Source organism: Mytilus galloprovincialis, chromosome 4 (genome assembly GCF_965363235.1).
Source record: "Mytilus galloprovincialis chromosome 4, xbMytGall1.hap1.1, whole genome shotgun sequence".
In the NCBI taxonomy this organism is placed as follows: domain Eukaryota; kingdom Metazoa; phylum Mollusca; class Bivalvia; order Mytilida; family Mytilidae; genus Mytilus; species Mytilus galloprovincialis.
This window is the reverse complement of record NC_134841.1, coordinates 85,517,311-85,533,229: the sequence shown is the minus strand read 5'-3', so window position 1 is coordinate 85,533,229 and position 15,919 is coordinate 85,517,311. Positions and strand designations below refer to the sequence as shown.

At 31.5% G+C, this 15,919-nt stretch overlaps 1 protein-coding gene across 1 annotated transcript; it reads left to right on the top strand.

The window, feature by feature from the left end:
• Nucleotides 1–4,992: 4,992 nt before the first annotated feature.
• Nucleotides 4,993–15,768, top strand: LOC143073233 (tetraspanin-33-like). Its single transcript, XM_076248611.1, has 7 exons — nucleotides 4,993–5,200; nucleotides 6,091–6,279; nucleotides 7,089–7,283; nucleotides 9,149–9,283; nucleotides 11,009–11,056; nucleotides 13,477–13,611; nucleotides 14,247–15,768. Exons 1-7 carry the CDS (start codon nucleotides 5,123–5,125, stop codon nucleotides 14,439–14,441), a joined length of 975 nt encoding a protein of 324 aa, XP_076104726.1. The 5' UTR covers nucleotides 4,993–5,122; the 3' UTR covers nucleotides 14,442–15,768.
• The last annotated feature ends 151 nt before the right edge of the window (nucleotides 15,769–15,919 follow it).

The window sequence follows — 15,919 nt, the reverse complement described above, 5'->3', positions numbered from 1 at the left end:
ACAACCTTCGGCCATCACTATATCATCGTCCTACACATACATGAAATATTTGTCACTGGCATTAAAACAATCACAATCAATAATTCGTCGTTATTTCAAGTCAAACCTTAGTTGGAAACATGGAAAATAAATACAAATTAACATGATTGTCGATGAAATATAGATGTTATACTATTATACTAGCAAATAACCTTAGGTCATCACTATATATATATATATATATAGCTATTTCATCGTCCTAAACATACATGAAATAAGTTCCACTGAACGTTAAGCAACCAACAGTCAATATTTCATCACTATTTCAAACCATTGAAGGTAACATGGAAACTAATATGATTGTCAGTGAACTATAGAAGTTATACTACTAAAAAAGCAAACAACCTTATATCATCACTATACCATCATCATACACATACATGAGATACTTGCCACTGGGTTTTAAGCAATCAACAATATATAATTCTTCGCCAATCGTATCAAACCTTAGAAGTTACCATGCAACCTGATTACAAATAATATGATTGTCAATGAGCTACCTATGGAAGTAATGCTATTATAATACAACAGATCGTTGGCGTTTTAATGGGCGGAGTTGCCTTCCTGGAAATATTTTATATTGCTATATTTGACAATGACCATAATAATAAACAATAAAATAAAGCAATATCTTACAAAAATAATATCAAATTGCACAAAAGAACGAGAAATAATGGATTTAATATATTCAAAGAAGACGGTGAACAAAAACTATTTGAATTTAATTCCTTTACAAATTGCGAGAATTATTAGAAACAATAGCAACATGTACAAAATTTGTTTCTGAATATATTCTGTCTATAGATATTCATTGGTTATAGTTCTGCCAAATTAAAATATTTTGATTCTTTCAGATTAAGCTCTCTGCCTGTGAGGCTTACTTTCTTTTACAAATGTTTCACCGTCTATATGATTCTTTTTTGTTTCTCTTGATAAACTTTATTTAATTATGTACAATTAGATATTCACTAGACAGTATTTGTCGGCCTCTGATGAGGGTTTACCTTGGAATATTCCTGAAAGAACCCGAAACATTGCATATTAAATTCTATAGAATTAAGCAATATAAAGTACGTAGTGTCAGGTCAGAAATATTGATGCCATACCATGAATAAGTGGATTTATGGTTATTATATACACCAAACAAATAAAAAGCTACTTTCTCGGCATTTCTTTTAATTTAAAAATTAAAATCTGGTAATGATCAGTTGATATTGCAAGAAACTTTTCTGTATCGCATTTATTTGCTAAGGTTTGCTTCTTAATTACACAGTAAAATTATATGCGTCCGATTTTCCAATAATTAGTTCTGTAGCCCGAGTTGTGACTGGATTTACAGGTGTGCGATTGCGCAATTTATTGCCCTCCAATTAATCACCTGAAATTAAGCTGGAGGTGAAGTTCTAAATGGATTATCACTTGGTAATTGTTTTTACAACTAAACAAATTACTTTATTTAAACAGAAGCACTGGGCAATACTATGGTATTCAATCCGGAAAAACAATATATGTCACGGTACATATATATTATATATATGTGTGTCTCTGTTAATGATAAAAAAAAAATGCACGATTTTTTAATATAACAAAATATTTGATATAATAAAAAATATTTTGTTATATTAAAAATGATAAATGATGCATTAATATAGAAATTAGAGAGTAAATTATTCTACAACGACTTGCCATGTATATGAAATTAGTACCAGTTATAACTTATTAACTTTGTCACGGTAAAATTATTATAAGTATAATAATTAATAACTGTAAACTTGCATGTAATATAATTTCGTCTCAATTTTTACAGATAAACAGTATTCTAAAATACTATTAATTGCCGGTTGTTGAGATCTAGCTAGACGATCAATTTGACTTAAACGCGTTGTCATTTGAATCGATGGATATGATTGGACAAAATTAATTAGCATTGTCGATAACCTATTGTGATTGGGTACATATGAATTGCTATCGAAAACAGGGCGTAAATGCATTTACGAATCGCCCGTTAAACTGTAATTATCCAATAATATGGTTCCCGCGTTCCTTTATTATAGATTGTCGACTGTTAATGCATTTATGATCGATAATGATAGATTGTCGACGATAATTTCGTAAATGCATTTACAACCGTAAAGTATACTTTACGCCGTACATCTATAATGGTCGACCGATAATCTATCATTATCCCCGATAAATTGTGATTATCTCATTTATGTGGTTCCCGCGTGCCATACTTCTGTGCTGACATGGATTATCATTGATATGGTCATATTTATGAATTAACTGTTTACAAAACTTTTGAATTTTTGAAATACTAAGGCTTTTCTACCTCCGGAATAAACTACCTTAACTGTATTTAGCTAAACTTTTAGGAATTTTGGTTCTCAATGCTCTTCAACTTCGTACTTTATTTGGACTTTATTACTTTTTTGGATTCGAGCGTCACTGATGAGTCTTTTGTAGACGAAACGCGCGTCTGGCGTAAATACAAAATTTAATCCTGGTATCTATGATGAGTTTCATTACAGAGGCAGTATTCCTGATTTGGTACAGGCATGTTCTTATGTAGAAAATGGTGGATTAAGGTAGCACAATACAAAGATTTTTTTACTTCCAATCACTAACCGTTGAAATGCTGTAACTTTCTTATGAATGCATAGAAAATAATAAAAGAGGTATATATAGATAGATAAAAGATTAATCTTTTAAATGAATGCAATATTTTTATTATGCAATCATTATGTAATCAAGTATTATGTAATTAGTGGCAAAATCTGGGTAAGTTCACTTGAATGAATTTAGCTCTATCATCTCTTTAACTATACAGAAAATTTTAACGAAATCTTAATCAACACATCATGGGCTTCAAAAGTGTGTCTCAGATTGTCTCTATTGTATTCCATTCTCTCATAAATCTCTAATTAGTGTAAACATCCTAACCACATAAAAGAAGATAATGTTTAATTAGGTGTAAAATTTGTTCTATACATTCTATCTGAAATCTGAGACACCCTTTTGTAGATAATGGCCATAGGAACAACATATAATATGGGGACGAAGTCCCCAATAACAGTAGAAAATTCAATAAAAAAAAAAATTCGGGAAAATTTCCCGAATTTTTCATTGTACTAATGAACTCAAAATCGTTCAATTTTTTTTATGTCATGTTTTGAAATCCCGGACCTGCGCAGAAATGTACAATATACTTCCTTTTTCCGGTCTCGTTTGTATGAAACTTGGAGTAAAATATATATTTATCAGTCTAGTATAAAATAGGAAGGAACGCGCAATACCAATTTCATTTTTAATAATTCCTTGATATGAAAAAACGTTACCTAATGATAGCGTTTCTTTGTTTACATTGCATATGACGTCATAATTTAAATAACGTCACAACTAAAATCCCTAACAACAGAACCAAAATCGGAAACGTTACGGTATTTCCGTGTCTTTTTTTTGACAAATAATTAAGTTACAAAAAAATAATTCATACAGACTTCGTCCCCATTTACAGGTAATGCCTGCCTCATATTAAAATCAACCCTCTAGGGATACCTATGCAGATGCTAATTTCATTTAAAAGTGGAAATTTGGTGAAAAATATTTTAGACACAGTTAAAATTATAATTGGTTACATAATTGTTGCATAATACTAACATTGCATTTATTTGAAAGAGTAATCTGTTAGCTATCCAAAACTACCTCTTTTAAAAACTTTCAAGCATTATTAAGAAAGTTACAGCATTTTAAAACTTGGTAGTTGGAGTTATAAAATCTTTGTATTGTGCTACCTTAAACCTGGTTTTATAGCTAGATAAACCTCTCACTTGTATTACAGTTGCATAAAATTCCATTATATTGACAACGATGTGTTAACAAAACAAACAGACATAATAGGTAAAAATGTCAGAAAAGGGATACAAAAGTCAACATTGTGTTGTAATCTGAAATCACCCCCCCAAAAAACATATGTAAAAAAAAAAAATCAAAATGGCATATAAGCAAGCACAAAAGCAAACAGGAAAGACCAAAATACCAAAAAATACCATAGCACAATGACGGGATGTACAAGTATCGAGCCACGTCAAATGGATATCACAAAAAATACACTTAAAAACAGTATAAGTAATAATAAAAAAGACAAATAAAAGAATTCTATAACACGTTAATATTGGACTTCATATTGCCAATGCTCAATATAAGATTAAGGAGATATGACACAACTTTCCTTCAAAGATCAAATGAAGTGAATATAAGCATTTATAGGCAACCATACAACCTTCAACAATGAGAAAAACCCTTACAATAAGGTCAAATTCTTTCATTAACATTCCAAAATTGCAATTTACTGGGGACTTTTACTTTACTGTGTAACTGTTAGATTTGAATGTCGCTCCGGCTCGTGTAAAACACAGTTGCAAGGTCAACCTTAGTTAATTCCATACAAGAACCCTTTTATCTTAGTCGTTTGTAAGTGTACTATCAACCATTGTATTTTTGTAAATTTGTATAAGTAATGTCCATAATATTGAATTGGTTTCTATCCCAGAGACCGTATTATATATGTGCTGCGAAAAGGTATGAAGTCTTGTTTAACTTTCGACAGTGGCAGCATACTCCTAGTTTAAAATGAGAAAAGTAGCATCCTGCCTCCTCAATGAAAAAGGAAGGACGAATCGAGATAGAAGATATCGTCATTAATAATGAAAATACACACAAATCATGATTCTGATTGTATATTTTACATATTGAGTTTTTTAATCGATCTGGTTAAAAAATTTCTTTGAACCACATAGTGATAGTACGTTAAAGCAAAACGCGCATGCCTTTTTATCAATCTCTAAAAGTGTAAAATTTACAGTTTTAACAACCAATCTCCCCATGTTGTTCACAGTCTATATCGTTATCGATCAGTTTATGTAAGGTTATATTTACATTCACTGTTATCTTGAAATTCGACAGTAAATCACAAAAATATCAGGACTTCCGGGATGACGTGAGACGCTTTGTTTTTGTTTTATTCGGATCAGGATATCAGCCGATAAATTTTATTCTACAAGAAAACTAATTTGGAGATGAAGAGATGGCACGCAGGCGGGAAAAATCGGAAATTAATCCAATCGTTAAATACTTATTGTTCTCTCTAAATTTCGTTTTCTGGGTAAGAGTAATTTATCAGTTATTTGTATTGTTAGAATTATAGTAATAGTTACACAGCTATGTAAATGATAATACTGTCAAGACAATATATATATATATAAACAAGTATACATTGAAATCAACCTTCAAACCTAAGATTGCGTTGGATAAAAACCGCAATTTTTATACGTGTGCATGTAAAACAAATTTCGTGGTAGAGGGGTCAAAATACAGCACAAACAACATTTTCCAATATACCAAAAAAGTGAAAAAGTATATTTTGACAAAACGCATTTGACTAACAAGCTGAACAACTGATGTTCTTAAACTCTGCTGACTGCCATTGACGATTGCCAAATTAACTGATCCCAAGAAGTAACAAAATGAATCTTTATATTAATTTAATACCAAACAGAAAACAGTAAACTTGCGGGAAAGATGGTATACCACAAACATAAAATGCAAAAATATCTAAAGCAAGCCTTAAATTGTTGTTCTTCCAGAGACAGTTTTGGTTAGTGTTTTTGATAGAATAGTCTCAAAATGAAAGCAAGAAAAGGTGTTAATGCCAATAATACATCATGATATTAACATTTGTCAGATGCCAGTCATCTCGTCTTCCTTCATTTATTGAACCCTCTTGCGCGGTATAAGACATGCCTTTGATATAGCAATTAGTCTCATAAAAAATACAATCAGTCAAATGTCTAGGACATACAATCGGGCTTAAAATTGAAACAGGTTTTCAAACTTTCCAAGTTTGATAAAGTGGTGAAGAAACGAAGAGTTGAATTTTGTCATGTCTGATCCTTATTGGGGATGCAAAAATAAAAGACTGAATATTCTTTTTTTCATACAAGAGATTTGTATTTCCTTCTTATCAATTGCATATTTATAATTTGATTTTTTTAGATTTTTGGTCTCGCCTTTGCAATTCTTGGAACATACATTCTTATTCTGAAGCATAAAGTAGTGAAAGATGCTTTTGATTTCTTCTTGGATCCGTCCACTATTATGTGTACTGCGGGAGCAGTCATTGTTTTTGTAGCATTCTTTGGTTGTATGGGTGCTTTGAGAGAGAATACATGTTTTTTACAGTTTGTAAGTAACTTAATCATGTATACAAGGGGTAAACAACAGTTTAATAACAAAAAATGCAATACAACTTTGACATTAACATCAGTTAAAATACTTTGAAAGCATGATGAAAAAAGTAAAAGAATAGTGTGAAACTTGTCTCTATAGAATTATAAAATTCATTCAAAAAAGTTTACATTTTGATTTGAATGTAAACCATTACTTTAAAATTAAAACTGTCAATGAGAAATGTTAATTTTCTTAAAGTTTGAATAAAAGAAGATTTGAAGCCTATGTCAATGAGACAACAACCTAACGACACAAATGATCAAAATATATCCTCAGAGGACAATCTAGTATCTTCAACACAAATCAGATATCTTTACAATGTGATAAGCTTTTAGTTATTTCAGGTCTCAAAAGATATAAAAGATCTGCCATTAGTACCAAATATTCAAAACAACAAAAATAATGTTAATATATAAGACAACATAGAACATAATTAAATTAAAGACATTTTTAAATAGAGATCATTTCGAATAGCGAGACCAAAAAATCAATAAAGTCATAAATAAAATACATATGAACAGTTTATGGTCATCAATCTCCATGTTAACAATAATTATATTATTTATTGTATGCAATTCAAACTTCCAGGTACTGATATTCACAAATTTTCGGATACGTATATTTTCAAACGTTCGGTACTTACATTGTATATTTTCAAATTTTCGGGTACTTATATTCACATGTTGTGATACTTTTTCTTTCAGTTTAACTCAAAAATGTTCGCCTGTTACTTATATTCACATGTGCTTTTCTTTTTCTTTCAGTTTAACTATTTGGTAACATTCATGTTCGTTGGAGAAATTGTCTTTGTGATATTTGTGTTTGTATTTTATTTCGTACCGGATGCTCGAGAACAACTTGGTTTATTTCCAGAAAAATCTATGCACGAGGCAATTATAAAATATGGCGTTGTAGATGATGATGATATGGTCAACTTCATAGATAATATACAGCAAACGGTAAGTTCTTCTCCTCATTCTTCATAGATATACAGCAAACGGTAAGTTCTTCTCCTCCTTCTTCATAGATAATATACAGTAAACGGTAAGTTCTCGAAAATCTCCTCCTTCTTCATAGATAATATACAGCAAACGGTAAGTTCTTCTCCTCCTTCTTCATAGATAATATGTAGCAAACGGTAAGTTGTTCTCCTCCTTCTTCATAGATAATATACAACAAGAGGTAAGTTCTTCTCCTCCTTCTTCATATATAATATACAACAAACGGAAAGTTCTTCTCCTCCTTCATAGATAATATACAGCAAACGGTAAGTTCTTCTCCTCCTTCTACATAGATAATATACAGCAAACGGTAAGTTCTTCTCCTCCTTCTTCATAGATAGTATACAACAAGAGGTAAGTTCTTCTCTGCTTTCTTCATAGATAATACACAGCAAACGGTAAGTTCTTCTTTGCTTTCTTCATAGATAATATACAGCAAACGGAAAGTTCTTTTCTGCTTTCTTCATAGATAATATACAGCAAACGCTTAGTTCTTCTCTGTTTTCTTCATAGATTAAATACAAAAAATGGTAAGTTCTTCTCTGCTTTCTTTATAGATATAATACAGCAAACGATAAGTTCTTCTCTGCTTTTCATATATGATATACAACAAATGGCAAGTTTTTCTGCTTTCTTCGTAGATAATATACAACAAGAGTAAGTTCTTCTCTGCTTTCTTCATAGATAATATATACAGCAAACGGTAAGTTCTTCTCTGCTTTCTTCATAGATAATATACAGCAAACGGTTAAGTTATTCTCTGCTTTCCTCATAGATAAAATACAGCAAACGATAAGTTCTTCTCTGCTTTCTTCATAGATAATATACCGCAAACGGTAAGTTCTTCTCTGCTTTCTTCATAGATATTATACAGCAAACAATAGGTTCTTCTCTGCTTTTGACATGGATATTATATAACAAGCGGTAAGTTCCTCTATGATTTCTTTATAGATATTATACAGCAAACGATAAGTTCTTCTCTGCTTTATTCATAGATAATATCGACAAACGGTAAGTTCTTCTCTGCTTTCAATATACAGCAAACGGAAAGTTCTTCTCCTCCTTCTTCATAGATAATACACAGCAAACGGAAAGTTTTTCTCTGATTTCTTCATAGATAATATACAGCAAACGGATTTTTTTACTAAGGTTTTTTTCTGGTTTCTTGATAGTAGGCGTTGATAATTGTAAGCAGTGTTTACACTTTGCCGCTGAAATTGGTTTGTCTGTCGATTCCTCTGTCCATCTATTGATTTGTCTTCACATCTATCGATTTGCCTTTCCATCTATTAATTTGTCTGCCAATCTATCGATTTGTCTGTCCATCTATTTTGTCTACGTCTATCGATTTGTCTATCCATCTATCGATTTATCTGTTCATCCATTAATTTTGATTGTCCATTTACATGATTTAGCAATTTGTCTGTCCATCTATTCTTTTGACTATCCCGGATCAGGTTTATGTTTTGATTTAAGCTAGTTCACCATGTGAATTTTTGGTCACATCAACTTGAAATTTAAATATGATGTGAACGTTTTTAAATGTATGCAAAACTAGGATTTCAATTTATAAATCTAAGTTCACTTTACATGGAAATTTGATAGTGTTATATGGAAACATAGTCTTGTTCTGTGTAAAGTTTGCAAGGGAAAATTATGAAAGTGTGTAGTTCTCCTTTGAAGAAATGTTAAACAGTATAACTTAGAATTTACACGAATGTATGTACATGTTTCCTCAACAGTTAACTTAAAATAAATCGTTGCTTGCTCAACGTTAATGGCAAATATCATATAATGAAAATCTGTTGAACTTGTATTTGTAGTTGAAATGTTGTGGACTTGGAGACAAGGAAGACGGATTCCTTGACTGGAACGACAACATGTATTACAATTGTACCACTACCAGTAAATCACCAGAAAAATGCTCTGTTCCAGCATCTTGTTGTAAGATCAAAGAGGTTTGTAGCGATTATAGTTACAAATAGTATGAAATTCAAAACAGTGTAGCTGTGGCCATTGATTGACCCATCAAAATCATCCATTGACTGGGACAATTTACGTGAACGTTTGTCTGTAACAACCACTGTTCATGACGTACCTACGATAGACATTTAAACTGTGGGGTCACCAAAGGTTTCTTAACGCCTTTAATTATAAAATAATTCGAAAAATTAATCAGGAATAAACTTTGTGTTTTGATTTATATAATTGATATAAATCAAAATATCGTGTTATTTCTGATTAATTTTTCGAATTACTTTATTTAGGTTTTGAGAACCTTTGGTGACCCCATAGTTTAAGTTTCTTTAAAAAGTACATAGTGAGCATTGGTCGTTACATACAAACGTTCACCTAAATTGTCCCAGTCAATGAATGATTTTAATGTGTCAATCAATGGCCACAGCTACACTGTTTTGAATTTCATACTAGTATAAAATGACTGATTTACATGCACCATTGCAAACAGAAAAAAAATGAAAATATAATAATATGTCAAATTTCTTCGAATACGTTAAAAATCTCGAAAATGAATGGCATCGACGTCGACAAGAGAAGTGATATAAGTAAACATAACTTGGTTAACAATATTGATAGGTATAGGAAGATGTGGTATGAGTGCCAATGAGACAACTTTCCATCCAAATAACAATTTATAAAAGTAAACAATTATCGGTCAAGGTACGGCCTTCAATACATGTTTAAGAATTTTCTCGGGTAGACAATAATGTAAGTACTATTACAATTCGGACATCATTTTAGTTTCTTGTGTACAATTTGGAGTTAAGTATAGCATTCATTATCACTGATCTAGTATATATATTTGTTTGATGGGCCAGCTAAAGGACGCCTCCGGGTGCGGCAATTTCTCGCTGCATTGAAGACCTGTTGGTGACCTTCTGCTGTTGTTTGTTCTATGGTCGGGTTGTTGTCTCTTTGACATATTCCACATTTCAATTCTCAATTTTATCAAATGAAATGTTAAAGCGACTGTATAAGATCGTTTTAAGTTATAAGATATATGTATGACTGTATAGCAAGCACTTACTATTTTAAAAGTTTATCAGATATTTATTTCGGTAGCATTTTGTATTTCAATTCTGAAAATATCATATTGTTGGTTGATAAGAGAGATTCATCTTACATATCTCATCGTGATGTCAAAATATTATAAACTTTGTTCAAAAACCCTAAGTATACAGCAACGTCTAAGTTAGTTATATGACTATCTAATTCGCTGTTGCATTTGTCATATTACAAAATGTTTGTAAATCAATCAACTTTTGAAAAAAAATATATCACTGTGTAATTTCGTCTTGGTTGTTTAATTTGCCCAAAAGAGTTACGACCTTTTTTTTTTTACTGAAGTCATTTAACTTATTTGTGATGTTGCAATATGTTGAGAAAAAGAAAGGTAAAATTATGATTATAGAACCATTAACAAAAATCCCACCAAAACAACTAGATGTATGTTTTATGCTGCTATTGGTATTAATATGCCTAGAGGCCTACACGCTCTAAGGAGAGGAATTTGTATAAATGACTTGACACTTGTTTTCCAATCCATTGTACTGTATTTATGTACGCATTTATTTATCTGTTTCTGAATAAAATATTGTTTACACTAATATGCCTAGATTAATGTTTATTTGAAATTAAAGATTAAACGTTTTGTAATTTTTTAGGGTGATATTAGGAACATATTGTGTGGAAAAAATGTCATGGATCCAAAAGTAAGTCATAAATATTTTTTTCTTCGTAGCTTTAATGTTAAAAAATGTAATCAAATTTGCATAGTTTGAAACGTTGAATAATTTTACCATGTGTATCTGATTGACATAGTTTGAAACGTTGAATTATTGTACCAAGCGTATCTGATTGACATGAGGAATAATTGTACAAAGCGTTTCTGATTGATACAGTCTAAAAGGTTGAATAATTGTACCAAGTGTATCTGATTGACATAGTTTGAAACGTTGAATAATTGTACCTAGCGTATCTGATTGACATAGTCTGAAACGAGGAATAATTGTACAAAGCGTTTCTGATTGACATAGTCTAAAAGGTTGAGTAATTGTACCAAGTGTATCTGATTGACATAGTCTGAAACGTTGAATAATTGTACCAACTGTTTCTGATTGACATAGTCTGAAACATTGAATAATTTTACCAAGTGTTTCGGATTGACATAGTCTGTCTGAAACGTTAATTATAGTACCAAGTGTATCGGCTTGAAATATTCTGAAAAGTTGAATAATTATACCATGGGTATCTGATTGACATAGTCTGGAACGTTGAATAATTGAACCAAGTGTTTCTGATTGACATAGTCTGAAACGTTAAATAATTGTACCAAGTGTATCTGATTGACATAGTCTGAAACGTTGAATAATTATGACAAGTGTATCGGATTGAAATATTCTGAAAAGTTGAATAATTGTACCATGTGTATTTGATTGACATAGTCTGAAACGTTGAATAATTCAACAAAGCGTTTCTGATTGACATAGTCTAAAAGGTTGAATAATTGTACCAAGTGTGTCTGATTGACATAGTTTGAAACGTTGAATAATTGTACCAAGCGTACCTGATTGACATAGTCTGAAACGAAGAATAATTGTACAAAGCGTTTCTATTTGACATAATCTAAAAGGTTGAATAATTGTACCAAACGTATCTGATTGACATAGTCTGAAACGTTGAATAATTGTACCAAGTGTTTCGGATTGAAATAGTCTGAAACGTTGAAAAATTGTAACAAACGTATCTGATTGACACAGTCTGAACCGTTGAATAATTGTACCAAGTGTTTCTGATTGACATTGTCTGAAACGTTTAATAATTGTACCAAACGTATCTGAATGACATAGTCTGAAACGTTGAATAATTGTACCAAACGTATCTGATTGACATAGTCTGAACCGTTGAATGATTGTACCAAGTGTATCGGATTGACATAGTCTGAAACGTTTAATAATTGTACCAAGGGTATCGGATTGAAATATTACCAAGTGTTTCTGATTGATATAGTCTGAAACGTTGAATAATTGTACCAAGTGTTTCTGATTGACATAGTCTGAAACGTTGAGTAATTGAACCAGGTGTATCGGATTGACATAGTCTGAAACGTTGAATAATTGTACCAAGTGTATCGGATTGAAATATTCTGAAACGTTAAATGTACCAAGTGTATCGGACTGACATAGTCTGAAACGTTGAATAATTGTACCAAGTGTATCGATTGAAATATTCTGAAAAGTTGAATAATTGTACCAAGTGTATCGGATTGACATAGTCTGAAACGTTGAATAATTGTACCACGTGTATCGGATTGAAATATTCTGAAAAGTTGAATAATTGTATCAAGTGTATCTGAGTGACATAGTCTGAAACGTTGAATAATTGTACCAAGTGTTTCTGATTGACATAGTCTGAAACGTTGAATAATTGAACCAAGTGTTTCTGATTAACATAGTCTGAAACGTTGAATAATTGAACCAAGTGTTTCTGATTGACATAGTCTGAAACGTTGAATAATTGTATCAAAGTATCTGATTGACATAGTCCGAAACGTTGAATAATTGTACCAAGTGTTTCTGATTGACATTGTCTGAAACGTTGAATAATTGTACCAAGTGTTTCTGATTGACATAGTCTGAAACGTTGAATAATTGTACAAAGCGTATCTGATTGACATAGTCTGAAACGTTGAATAATTGTAAGAAGCGTATCTGATTGACATAGTCTGAAACATTGAATAACTTTACTTAGTGTATCTAGTTGGCATAGTCAACTGGCAACTGTCGTCCAACCTATAAAAATTTGCACTTTATACAAAGAGTCAAAGAAAGACAATACTGTGTTGAAAAGAGACGGATTTGTTTTCCACAACATTACACAAACCCTACAAAAAAGGGTAAAAATTTACCAACACGAACCTGTGTCACCAGGAAGGGCAAGCTGCTCCTTTTATGTTGGTGACAAATGGCGAGGTGTAATAGGTTCTGTAGTTTTCAACAAATGTTTCGAAAGCAAACATTAATACGTTAAAGTTTAAAAACAATGCATATAATCATATATTTTCTTATTCATCTATACGCTTAAACGGCTTTTGAACAATATTATAATATTATTTACATATTTGTTTTCTCAGCCAGATGGCTCTGTAGCCCCTGGGGCAAATGTGGATAAGATTTACACAGTTGGTTGTCTGAAGTCTCTTGGCAACTGGATTAATTCTAATGCTTTAGTGGCCGGTGGTGTTTTGTTAGGAGTTCTGATACCTCAGGTAATGAATAGCAAAGGATGAGTACATGTAACATATAACAACTTTGTTACATTTTCCATAGGCCATGATTTAAACCAGCTTCGTTAAAAATAAAATATTCTTCATAAGCAATGAAGGGAGTGCAAATAAAAACATTGGGGAAAAAACAACATAATGTGGTTGGTTGGTCGAATGAATTTTATAATTTTTTTGTTTTTCCTTGATAATCAAATTGTTATCACACAATTTAGTAATTTCAATCGCGGATCCTGCAGGTTTTTAAGTAGCTTACATTTCTTCAAGAAATGTTACGGATTCAATATTTTGATTTAAAGAGATAAAATGAAATATTTTTCTAAAGAATACCGATATATAGAAATGGTTGTCTTGTGCCTGCTTCAACAAAACGAACGGTGCCAAATGACAGCTGTCACATTTAACTAAAACAAAGGTTTAATTAGTTTTTTTTTTTGTTGTTTTTTTTTTCAATTATCAAACTCTTTAGCACTGATTTTTTCAAATATTTTTCATTTCTTAAAAGTATATGTAAAACCTTTGACAACATTCTTGATAACACAAGTGTCAAAGTTTTCAAATTGTAAAACAGATGAAGTTGGTACAATTGTGTAACAAGTTATAAAATATTTCTTTAACAGATGTTCATCATGTGTGTTTCGCGAACATTGCGGTACCAAATAAAGGCACAGAAGGCAAAATGGGATCGTCCAGAAAATAGACCTAATAAATTTCAGGGTGATGGACCATACTATATAAATGTTCCAAAAGACAGAAATCAAAGAGTGGGAAGATATCATGGAGTGAACAATCCAACTTTTGATCATCATTCTTAATAATTTTGTACTATTTAATCGTTTTTCTGTAAAAAGATATAAATCCTATCTCAAACAAATAAGGCTTTTACATGTATATGGATTAGATATACTTGTAACACAGTGTTCCCCTTCTATATCTCCTTCCTTTTACCCTGTAAACATAACTTATATGTTAACATGAATTATCCTGTCTTTCTGTCCATAAACAGTCGTTTCTCGTTTTTTATATAGATTAGACTGTTGGTTTTCCCGTTTGAATGGTTTTACACTAGTAATTTTTAGGCCCTTTATAGCTTGTTGTTCGGTGTGAGCCTAGGCTCCGTGTTGAAAGCCGTACATTAACCTATAATGGTTTACTTTTATAAATTATAATTTGGATGGAGAGTTGTCTCATTGGCACTCACACCACATCTTCCTATATCTATTGGATGGAGAGTTGTCTCATTGGCACTCACACCACATCTTCCTATATCTATTTTCGAATCTAGTTAGATGTATCATTTACCGTATTTTTTAAAATGAAAATTTACAAAAATGGTAGTAAACCAGGTGCTCATAGAGGGATCATGGTTGAAGGTCGTATGGTGAACCTCTACGTTATTTGCTCTTGGGTTAAATCATAGCAATCATACCACATCGCTTTATCTTATCAATTCAATTCGAACGAGGCATTAAATTCAAAAGCGGGATGTGGTAAGACCAAATAACAAGGGTATGAACAAGTTAACTACTGCCTCGTTCACACGTACATTTAATTCGAATAGAATGCGAATCGAATTCGCTAATCGCGTTCACACACTCTTCTTTTTTAATTCGAAATTGATTCGAATTGGCTAATTCGAATTATCCAATTCGCATTAGAAATACCTTTTTTGTTAATACGAATTAAAAGTTAACGTCGTTCGGGCAGTAAAGCGAATTTGACGCGCATTAGAATTGACGTTAGGATGTAAAACGTTTCGAATGCGAATTAAACTAATTTGAATTAGTTAATGCGAATTGAATTCCAATTACGTGTGAACTCAGCATTATAGTACCCATACGACCTTCGAGAATGAGAAACAAAGGTGATCTGTGTTTTTGTATTTATTTATTCTGGTCCTTCACATTCACAATTTTAAGATGCACGAAAAAATGACTGTAAGAGGGATTTTGTCAAGACTTATATGCAATTTGAAATGTTGTTTATATGTAAGATCTGTTCATGCAGGCTATCGGGTCAAGAAATACTGATGGATGCTCAAATGAAAATTTAAAGTCTTACTAAAAACAGTAACTCAGTTATTGTATGTGTTAAATGTGTTAATTTATGTGTTTATAGATTTTGAAAAATATTGTGTCAAATCAGTTGTATTTGTATTTTAATTATTGTTATTGAAGAGTAATTTTTTATAAGATCTAATGATTATTATTGGAGAATGAAAATAACACTTATAAAAGTGATTTCGTGCACCATAAACGCGTTTCTGGATTTACCTCCATCAAGAAAGCTCAAA

Coding starts and splice junctions, on each gene's coding strand:
- LOC143073233 (XM_076248611.1), top strand. CDS start 5,123: ATGGCACGCAGGCGGGAAAAATCGGAAATTAATCCAATCGTTAAATAC. Junction 7,284..9,148: donor TAGATAATATACAGCAAACG/GTAAGTTCTTCT, acceptor TTGTATTTGTAG/TTGAAATGTTGTGGACTTGG. Junction 9,284..11,008: donor CTTGTTGTAAGATCAAAGAG/GTTTGTAGCGAT, acceptor GTAATTTTTTAG/GGTGATATTAGGAACATATT.